This window comes from Xenopus tropicalis, chromosome 2, assembly GCF_000004195.4.
Source record: "Xenopus tropicalis strain Nigerian chromosome 2, UCB_Xtro_10.0, whole genome shotgun sequence".
NCBI lineage: Eukaryota > Metazoa > Chordata > Amphibia > Anura > Pipidae > Xenopus > Xenopus tropicalis.
Genome location: NC_030678.2, coordinates 83,292,780 through 83,304,443, shown reverse-complemented (window position 1 = coordinate 83,304,443; position 11,664 = coordinate 83,292,780). Strand labels below are relative to the sequence as shown.

The window sequence follows — 11,664 nt, the reverse complement described above, 5'->3', positions numbered from 1 at the left end:
AAAAGGCGCGACTTTTCTCGCAATTTTTAACGCTACGAAAAAATCGCCACATTTTGCGCAACTTTCGGAATGGCCACGAAAAACTCACGTTTTTTTCGCGCAAATCGTATTGGTAACGAAAAAGTCGCGATAATTTCTGAAAAGTCGTAAAGTCGCCGAAAAAATCGCAAAAAATACGAAAAAGTCGCAAAATGTTCGTTTTCCAATCGGAATTTTTCCAATTCGGTTGGAATTCGTGTCTTAGTAAATCAGCCCCTTAGACGCGCTAAATATCGCATTTGTCTGTGCGAAAATTAACATCTACTTGAGGCAGGCGGTAATTATAGACAAGTACAGTTAATGTGCTTTTGCCAATAAAATATGGACTTTGCAGTGTTATTTATTCAAGTATGTGTTGGCCCTAGAGTGATGCAGCCTCCAGTTTGCAGGGAAATGGTCATTTTCAGTACAGTATTTCTCTGAAAGTAATGGCATGTATGGCTAACATGGCGTGCGTTTTTTGCACGCGGCGATTATTTGTACATGGTGCGTTGATTAGCGAGCGTTCCGTCAAATACCGCACAAAAATAGTCTTCACGACTAAAATAATGCAAGCAGCATCGCGTGTAAATTAACACAAGTATGCTTTTAGTGAATTGTGCGTTAATTTGCGAAAAATTAGACGCGATAACATTTTTAATGTACGCTATAAATAACACACGTTTTATAGACCTTTAGTGAATCAACCCTAATATATATTCAGTTAAGCAATAACATGTCATTCTGCTCAACAGATTGTGGAATGCGACCTCTGGCTAGAAGTCACCATCGTGTCCGCCGTGTGATCGATGGGGCTAATGCACAGCCAGGGAGTTGGCCATGGATAGTGAGCATCCAAATGCCAATAGATTCAGTGTACAGGCATGTCTGTGGAGGGACTGTCCTGAATCATCACTGGGTTATGACTGCAGCTCACTGCCTTTTGAAATATCAGAGGTAAGTTGTTTTTATACTATTAGTAATATTTGAGCAAATACTACAGCAGGTAATCTGGGAGGTAATAGTTATGATGGGCATGTAAAGAGGGATTCATTTTATTTTTAATACATTTAAAATATATACAATATAGATAGTTGTAAGAAGAAACAATAAGCAGGTAAGTATTGACAGCTGTCTAAAAAATGTTATATAATTATGATGAAGTCTTTGCCACTGTCCTCAGTGTCCACAATATACCATATACAGTTTAACTCTTTTTTGCATATATAAAGTGGATGTAGCTTATATTGCCTCACTTTGACTGCTTAGCTTTTTAATTTATATTGGCCAAGTAACTTCTGATTCAGTCTGGAATGAAATAGTCAGCAGCCATACTGGGCCATGTATGTCCAGCTTTAGTATATGTTGAATTAAAAGATTATATCATTTACTTTTCTCTTTTTTTCACAGTGAGCAGTCATTGGCTAGAATTGTATTTGGGTTATTCAATGTTTCTGACCTGGGGCCAGAGACCCAAATTCGAAAGATAAAAGAAATGATACGACATGAGCATTTCAACAAAAAGGAAAATAAGAATGATATAGCGCTGATCTATTTAGATAGGCCCGTGGCATTTAGTGACTACATACAACCAGCCTGTTTACCTCAGCAATCCTCCGATATTACAAGGATGAATGACTGCTACATTGCTGGATGGGGCTTGGTTGATGATTACTGTAAGTCTTTATGTTTTTTTCATTATATTGAATACATTCACACTTCCAATTCCATATTTACCAATATAATTTTCATTTCCAGAAACTTTTCTATAAATTTATATTGACAGAGTTTGTTTTGTGCTCCTTACAACCAAATGCTTTATTTCTCACTTAGATACACATCTTAGCTATATACACAATTTTATAATACAAAAAGTTGACCAAGAAAATTACACCGACTAGAAAATTAACTGGCCAACTGTGTTCACAAGAGTAATCTAGGATGGGGATGTTAATAATCCACTCTCACTTTTAAATATCTGTCAATATAGATTTCAGATACATGTAATGTCAGACACTGATTCTGTGACCTTGTTTTTAAATCTTTAGTTAGAATACGAACAGATGTCCTGCAGGAAGCCAAAACGGAACTGATTGCTAATAGTCGCTGTAATCAAAGTGACTGGTATAATGGACGGATAAAAGAATACAATTTGTGTGCAGGCTTTGAACATGGTGGCCCTGATACCTGTGATGTAAGTATTCTAATGTGACGAAAACATGTTTCTTTACTTTAAAGAGGTGATTCACTTTAAGTATCTTATAGAATGGCCTGTTAGCAACTTTTTAATTGGTCTTAATTTTTTAGAGTTTTTGAATTAATTGATTTCATCTTCTGCCTCTTTACAGCTTTCAAATGTGGGTCATTGCTCTGTAAAATGACACCTTTATTGATATTATTACTTGTTATTACTTATTTTTCAAATCAGGCCCCCTTCTATTCAAATTCCAGCATCTAGAACTGCCTGGTTGCTTGGGTAGATTTGCTATTTTTATGCCATCATGTTTTTTTTTAATCAATGATTAGTATACTATTTAGGAAGCCATTTAATGTAGGAGGTTGGACTGTGGGATGATAATATACATTTTAGAGCTTGTTGATGTTTATAGTAAAGGTTAAAATGTTAAACATTGCTCATCTGTGTTGTTTCGCACACTTTTAAGATCTGAACTGAAATATATTTAATATTTGCTTCCAGGGTGACAGCGGTGGACCTTTAATGTGTAAAAGAATGAAAGCTAAGACTTATTACATAGTTGGAATTGCAAGCTGGGGTGGATTATGTGGTCATTCATATAGGAATGGGGTATATACTGCTACTCAGTATTTCAAAGAGTGGATTCTTGACAAGATCAAAAACAGGAAAAGTGAAAACTTCTCCATATATAAGAAAAGAACCTCTAGGATGATCCATGAAAGGAGTGCCAGATCTCCAGCCTTTAGTTTTACCAATAAGAAAACATTTAAAGACACAACTACAGAAATTACATCTGGAATGATTATTGAGGATCGTACAGCATTTCCACCTTGGGAAATAGCTTCAACGGTCAAAAAGTTTCCAAACTATGGTAATCCATCTATGAAAATTTCCTCTCCTATGTCAGATCAAGAGAGCATGAGATCAAAATTTAAATTTATAGAAACAAATTCTTCTTTAATGATAGAAACTAGGAACATGGAATCTTCACCTGAAAAAATGATCTCATCGGAATATGAAGAAATGGATGCAGTTGTTGCAGGCAGCAGCTCTGTTCATGTCCTTTTGACAGCTGGACAACTTCATGCTTATTTTTTGTGTATACCTTACAAATACTTGGCTCTTCTGCTATTATATTTACTGGTTTAGTCTGTGGCCTTACCTCTGTTTAATTTTCTTTATGGACTTAAAGAAGTCCATTTGTAAGCCACTTGCTACAGACTGTTTACAGAGCGCTGTTTGTCTTTTCACGTATGCAACGGCTCCATTGCTATTGTGAACCAATCGATTACTATATGGATTGCCAAAGTCCTGTGTACCTTATACTGTTAACTGTGTCTTATGCTGAAGAAGATATAAAAAGATTGACTAAAACTGACATATCTTGTGCTAAAAACATTATATTATATAATATATGTATATATATATATATATATATATATATAAAATAAGCATTGGTAGACTTTGTATATATATATATATATTGGTAGACATTATGTATATATATACACATACAATGCATATATTTTTATAGAATATAGTGTTTTGTTTTCATTTATTAATTTTATCACAAATTATTTTTGTAACAAAAAAAGTACTATGTATATTTTTTTATTATTTTTATAATAAAACAAATACTATATATATTTTCAAATTATAAAATAATTTTTATAATAAAGCTAAAATATTTAATGTAATATTATATCACAAATTATTTTTCATAATAAAAATAAAATACTAGAAACTAAATCTATTTCTGAATATTTGTTTGTTTTTATACATATACCTGGAATGTTTGGAGGTAGCAGATTCCAGGCAGGGCATAACAGTTAGTTCCAACTGAGATCAGTCTTGTACAGTAAGACTGTGTCTGTGAAATATTATAGTTAGCATCCGTAGTAAGCCATGTATAACATGCTAAGATTTTTACAAGTGGCATAACTGTACAGGGTGCAGAATAAGGGCTAATTCGGCACTGAGTGCCGCCCTGAGGTGGCCTAACTGATGTTGCTCTTCTTGCCCAGTTTTTTTGCAGTGGAGAGGGTCAAGACAGTTCTAACCAATATATGTTTTTTGGTGATATATACAAGAGTATAAGATGGTTGTGTGTTTATGTGTAGGCAGATTTGATCTTTTTGCCAGGGCTGCTTTTTACTATGGGTTGCTACCACCTGAGGTGAGTTTCTCAACTTGCCTCATGACAGTAGCGCCCCTGGGTAGACTCAGCAGCCACAGGAACAGGAGCTGGGGGCAATATCACATGCATTGCTGGAGACCTATGATTTCATAAGGGAGGGGTGGGGGCCCAAAAGTTACACCACTGATTTTAACAGCATTTCTACTACATTCCCCCTCCTAGTTTTTTAACCACTATACAAGAGAAACTATACTCCTGAACACTGCAAAGCTCTATATATAGCGAAGCCTATATGTTAAACATTGCTATATTTAAATAAACCATTTTTACAAAATTTACTTTTGTAGTAGTACAGCCAACAGGATTGTTTTGCATCCAATAATGTTCTGTCCTCACTACGTATCACCCTGGGGCAGTGTGTAGTTTGACATACAGCTAAACTCCTCCCTCCATCAATTCACTGAGACAGGTTGGTAGGCTTCAGTTTATTAACAAAGGGGACGGTGTGAAACTGGGGAAACAGAAAATATGGCAGCATTTACTATACAGCATAATAAAGTACAGTAAACAAACATTGTGGTTCATATAATGTACAAACATATTAGAAATGAGAGGCATCCGAGTGGCAAGAACAGATGTGCCATGAGGTGACTGCACATAAACATTTATAAACCTGAACAAAGGCATATACAAGGAAAATATCTCCTTGTATTAATAATCTAGGGGCTAGGGATGGATGATACCTACCAACGATGCTTCCACAGGGCTGGATGGGGTAGGATTTATGCAGGATGACAATGGAGCTGTTAACACTGCTAAGATGGCAGCTGTAATAAACCTTTTCCTGTATTACCCATGGTCACATGGTAAAGTATGGTAGGCTGAAAAGGACATGTTTAAGCAATCACAACATATACCTTAAAAGAAAGCACTAGGTGGTGCAATGAAACAATAAAACAATGCTGGAGGCATAACAAATAATGATTATTTATATCTTAGTTGGTATCAATTACAAGCTACTGTTTTATTACTACAGAGAAAAGGGAAATCAGTTTTAAAATTCTGAATTATTTGATTAAAATGGGGTCTATGGGAGACAGCCTTTCCGTAGTTTGGAGCTTTCTGGATAATAGGTTTCTGGATAAGGGATCCCATACCTGTATAGGTCACTGGGTAATCCTAAATTAAAAGAAATCCATATTACCTATTAAGGCTGCCCCTGTCTTTTATCATTCACTGTGCTTACTAGCAAAATAAAGGCACAAATACCAGATCAGTTACAATATGTATATCTTCCTGATACAGTTAGAGCTTCTGTATTATGGACAGAGTGAAAAATACAACCTGTGTACAGACAAGCAAAGGGGGCCCTGATGTCTGTGAGGTAAATGAGAGTTTTGGGTGTCCAATCTATATATATATAAACAGGGTCTTCCAAAATGTTTTTTGTGCTTCATTGCTTAAGGGCCTTTTGATTTATTTAAAGGGGTAGTTAAACTTTAAGTTTATTTTGTTATGTTATAGGATGAGCCATTCTTAGCAACTTTTTAATTGTTCTTCATGTTTTATTATTTATAGTTATTGAATTATTGGCCTTCTTCTTCTGGCTCTTTCCAGCTTTAAAATAGGGGTCACTGACCCCAGCAGCCAAAATACTATTGCTCTTTGAGGCTACAATTTTATTATTATTGTTAGATCTTCATTCTTATCTTTCAGACCACTATTATTTATATTCCAGTCCCTGTTTACACCACTGCTTGGTTGTTAGAATAGTTTAGACCCTAGGTGTTCTGCATAATAGAGCCTATATTAACTAAATATTCCTATATAAGTGTAGCCCACTTTATTAATAGATGTGGCACTACCTGCTGATATCACTGTACTTGGCGCTTTCAGGGATCCTGAGCCCCGCTTACTTTGGGGAACAGCTATGTTTATACTTTGGCGTGCCTCCACCCAGGATAGGGATTGAATGAACTATAACTCCCCTCCTGAGAACTTGATACTGTACTGCAGTGTGGGGACTCCCAGCACTCCTGGTACCTTGCCCCCTCCCTGGGGTAGTTGCTTACCCGGCAGTGTGGATCCTCCGTGTATGCAGAGACAGAACACTGGATGGATGTTTAACCAGTGGAACTTATTTATTGTCACAGATGTATCAGACAGGCAGGTTACACACAGGAGCAATGTTACAGTCAGGGCATACTCCCTCTTCCTTAAGAGACCCTCTCTCCACGAGATATTAGCAGTACTCCCGCCAGATGATTCCCTTTAGGGGTTCCCTCCGGTACTTCTCGCCAGAAGCCCCTCTCTAGGGCACTTCCCGGTACTACACGCCAAGCGGACACCCCCTCAGCAGACCTCACCCCTGTACTTCCACTTAGATACCCCTGGATTAGGCAAATCTCCTACACTTAGCACTTTACTCCCTGACTCCAGCTATGAGTGCTGGTGGATCTTAATCCAGTAATCCTCCTGTCGGGGCCACGCTGCCCAGCTAGATAACCTGCCTACCACTCCTAGAGCGGTCTATAACAATTACTCACTGTCTAACTCTGACCTGTTGTTAACCTCTTTTCCAAGAGGGGTCCCAGGCTGAAAGACCTGAAGGCACATGGCTGCACAGCCTTTTATATTACTGTACCACCCTGTGGCCATAACCTTTAACTGCAGGGAAGCTAATCCCCTATTAACTATTTAGGTGCCAACCCACCCAAAAGTGTTGCACTATTAAGTGTCACCCACCCTTGGGGTCTATCCTGGGGGTAACCAACCTAGGGGCCCAATTTTGGAGATCCCTACATAAGTATCCAATGTTTCATTTCTATAAAGTGACAATTTATGTGACTAAAATGTCACAGAGAATTTCTAACCAGCACCCAGGCAATTTACTTCAATAGGCATGTTCATAGTCCAAACGGTGCCTACCATATACAGCAACAAAACCTGGGTGCTGGTACAAAAAATACACAGGAAGAAGGACAGCACTCAGGATTTAAAGGACCCCCGTTTTGCTTGTAAATGCAAACAAAGAAAGGTTTATTACTTAATGTTTTGGTCTGGAGTGAAAAATAAACAGAGCACTCCCTACCCCCACATCTACTTAAACACTGTAAAGAAGTTTTGGCGCTAAAACATATTGCTAGGGAACCAGAGACTCCCACATGGAAACAAAATCTGTCTAGGAATAAAGTAACTATAAGATTTAAAATCACCTGAAAAAAATCCAAATTAAAGTCACATTAATGTTAGATAGTGCCGAGACAGCTCATAAAATAATCAGTACAACAGCAAAGTAAAAGCAGAGGAAAAAGAACAGAGACTGAATAAGGCATAGAATGAAATGGGAACTGTTTACTGAGCGTATTTGTATAGACTGTGCCCCCTAAGGTACTATTTAATCTCCCCACATGCTATTGCTAGACAATGCATATATACTGCTCAGCCATTGTCCAACCATCGTTACTTATAAGCAAGCCTGTCCCCAGCCCAGCTCTGGTGCACTGTGCGTAGGTGACTGAAAGACAAGTGTGTAGGGTAGGACCATTCTCATTATTGTACTCAAACACAACAGATACTGCACAGTTATGGGTATGGGAGTTGGGGGCCCCCGCCTGGAACACTCTCCGTGCACCCAGGGACCATATTTAAAACTTTCTACAGACATACAAGTCTGGCTGCACTTAATAGGCCAAATTGTCAAGATGTGGGGGGTTATAGGCCAAAGTAACCGGAAACCACACAGGGAAATAGAGAAAGCAAGTGCTTATATAGTATTAATAGAACCATAACAAAAACAAATGTAAATGCTAACTGAAACTTAAAAGAAGAATGCAAGTCAAAATTTAAAAAGCATACTGCCCAATAGTCCTCCTATTGTTTAGTAAAAACGCCACACTTTTGGCTCACCTAATCAAATATTTACTCAGTCACACTTACTTCACATTTTCTAGAACAAGCAGCCATCTATAAAAAGGTATTCTCCCTTCCTTTCCCTCCTTGCTTCATACTGCACATGTGTTTCACTCCCTCCCCCCTCCCCTCTGCCAGATCCACTTCTGATTGGCTGGTGGGCATGTATAGCTCAGAACAGGAGACAGGATCAAGTTACACACATGCTCAGAGAATAGGAAGGCTGCCACTGGCAGCCTACAGGAAGGACAGAGATATTTCAGTGATGTCTCTGTAGTCTTCACACTTCTGTAGGCTGCCAGCACCATATCTCAGAGAAGCAAGCAGGGATCTGGGAATTTAGATATGCAGTAAGTACTTAAAAAGAATGCCTTTAGACTTACTTTTAATTTATATTAACCTTTCATTGTCCTTTAAGTGACAATTCAAACAAAACAATTCAATGGTTATGTCTCATGAGGTTCAACAATATCAAGTTTGTAAATTTCTCTGTGTAATAATGCCAACTCTTTATTAACCCCCTCTAGGAAGCGGTGGTTGAAAGTCAATTGCCATTCATCTAAAAGAAGGCAGGGGATGGCCCAAAGATAAAAAGTGTCTGGCAACAGGTTTCACTGCCTTTCATTCCTGCAGAGCCTTAATGATCATTGACCGATGATTCCCAAAGCAGCCTTTTAGTATGGTGGTTGTCTTGCCCACATAATAGAGGCCACAGAGGCACACAATAATATATATACCACATAGGAAGAAGTATATGAAAGTCTATGAGACATATGTTTCCCGTATGGATGGGGAAAGTCAGGTCCAGATAACAAGCATCAGTGGACACTGATATATGTCTGTGTTTAGCATTGTTGAATTCATAAAGGTTTTATGGCATATTATTTAAACTCTGGGGGCTTGACACCTTTGCAATCTTTATATAAATAGGTTCAGTAATCAGTGGCAATGAAAAATCTGGCAACACCTCTGTATCATAGATAAAACAACCCCTCACATGTTGCTGATCTACAACTCCCAGCATCCCCTGTCAGATTGTATGCCTCTCCAGATACTGTAGAACTAATAAGTGTGTTAAACTACTGGAATAGCAGGGGGTTAAGTGTTTCTGTTGCCTTAGTATAGGTGAAAGCAATCAGACCAGCACAGAAACTTCTGGTGCATTTATTACAACATGGCAGGAAGATATGGCAGGCCTGCTCCATATTGGCTCTCAGCATAGACAAGAAGTGGAAAACAGGAACTGGATAATGAATCATAGAAATATGGCAAAACAGTAGAAATGCTCTTAACCAAAATGTCCACACAAGTAGAGGTTACTACATTACTCCCTTTTTAGCAAAAAGTAGATATTAACAATAAGTGTATAAGGCTGGAAATGTCTATAGTAAGCAACAACATTGTGATATTATAAGTCTAGCCTCCCAGGGGCTTTGTGTGCCCTTATCGGGTACCCCTGTTCACCCTCAGAGGGTGTGGTAATGTTTAGACTGGATGAAGCCAGTAATTCCTGGGTGGCTGCTACAGGTACTTGAATGTCAATAGTAGAATAATAAGAAGGTAAAGACGATACACTCTTATCTGGAACCAGATGGTCCACATGAATATGTATGTGGCAGTTACCAATCTGCACTTCATAAGTCAAGGGACCCCATCGGTGACAAATGGTTCCAGGAGACCAGAGACACCTTGAATGGTGAAAATTATGGGCTAACACCTTTGTTTCTTTGTCTGCAATTATTATGTGCTCTTACTTGTTGTTTCTGATGTTCTCCACTGTATCAGCTAAAGACGATTTAAGCAAATTCAATCTGCAAATTCAATCTGCTATGGAGTTAGCTTTTTAAAAACAGTTCTGCTGGGGTGTGTGGTGTGTTCTGATAATTAAACTGAAAATTGCACAGTCTTTGCTCTGCTGTAATGCCAGCTGACTTTTTCATCCAAGCTTTCTTAAATGTTGATGGGGTCAATTTGTGCCTGATACATTTTGTTGTTAATTGGGGTCTATTTTCGGAAACCAACTCCTTTGGCAAAGCATAGGATGCAAACAAGTTACGCAACAAAGCAATAGTTTTCTCGCTTATGCTCATTTTAGTGGGCAGCACCTTCAACCACTTGGAATAGCTGTCCACTAGGAATGTTTGCTGGTTTATTTTGGCATAGTCAACATGGATTCTTTCCCATGGTGATGTAGCCCATGTCCATGGGTGAATTGGTGCAGTGACTGGCTGATTTTGTACAGAAGCAGCACACTGACTTTTTGATATCCTGATCCAGACCTGGCCACCATAGGTAACTACGAGCTCATGCTTTCATCCTGTTTGCACCTGGGTGGCCCTCATGGAGTTCATGCAACAGCGTCTTCTGGTATTTTGGGGTTATAACAACCCATATCCCCCATAGTAAGCAACCTTGATCTATGGAAAGCTCATCTCTCTTTTCAAAATATGGCTTAAGAATTTTGTCAGTGCTGTAGTTGGGCCAACCCTTGGAAGTATAATCACACACTTTGGGCAGAAACGGATCATGACTAGTCTCAGTTGCAATATCTTTACAAGTAGTTTCTTGTGACAGTGTCAGTGACCAATGAAAAATTCCTTCCATAAAGATACAGACATTTTTTTACTCCAAAAATTATACTGAGTGCCTCCTGTTCTGAGCATAGTTGGCTTTGTTTGAGTTAGGGTTCTAGAAGTAAAAGCAATAGGATGTTCTTCTCCATTTGGAAGTATATGTGAGATAACGGCTCCAACTTCATAGGGTGAGGCATTACAAACTAATCTTAGAGGACTACTAGGCTCATAGTGTGCTAGCCACTTGCTGTTGGTTAGTCTTTGCTTTGCATCCTGTTTCGTTTTTTACATTGAGATGACCACATCTATTTGGTATGTTTCTGCAAAAGTTCATGCAAGGGTTACAGCAATGTGGAACGATTGGGAAGAAACCGTCCATAATAATTTAGCAGTCCTAGGAAAGAGCACAGTTCAGGCAAATTTGAAGGTGACGGTGCATTAACAATGGCAGTTAACTTGGTTTCTGTTGGGTAACTGGTTCAAGGATCTCTGTGTAAGAAGTGAGATGTATAGGTGAGTCCTGCAATGCAATTTTACTTAAACAGTTCTTTGATATTAGTGATATGGATATAAGAAGCATGTTTACTGGATGTGTAGTCATATATTGCACCTTGGACCTGTGCATTTTGCTTCTGCAGACACCAGCAATGTGACCTAACTTTCCACAATTTGTACAGGATTCAGGATCGGCAGTTCTGTTGCTGAAACATGCCCCCAGAGCGGTAGCAGGTTTTAGCCATTTTTGCCTGAAATATTTGTTCACCTGTGACTGACAGTGTGGGTGACTGTGCTGCATTTGGCGCAGTGGATTTAGACATTGCAGGTAT

At 38.6% G+C, this 11,664-nt stretch overlaps 1 protein-coding gene across 1 annotated transcript; it reads left to right on the top strand.

The window, feature by feature from the left end:
- The first annotated feature begins 754 nt into the window (after positions 1–754).
- On the top strand, positions 755–3,601 carry LOC100497443 (acrosin-like). The gene is made up of 4 exons (XM_031896213.1): positions 755–975; positions 1,429–1,694; positions 2,067–2,212; positions 2,717–3,601. Exons 1-4 carry the CDS (start codon positions 755–757, stop codon positions 3,362–3,364), a joined length of 1,281 nt encoding a protein of 426 aa, XP_031752073.1. The 3' UTR covers positions 3,365–3,601.
- The last annotated feature ends 8,063 nt before the right edge of the window (positions 3,602–11,664 follow it).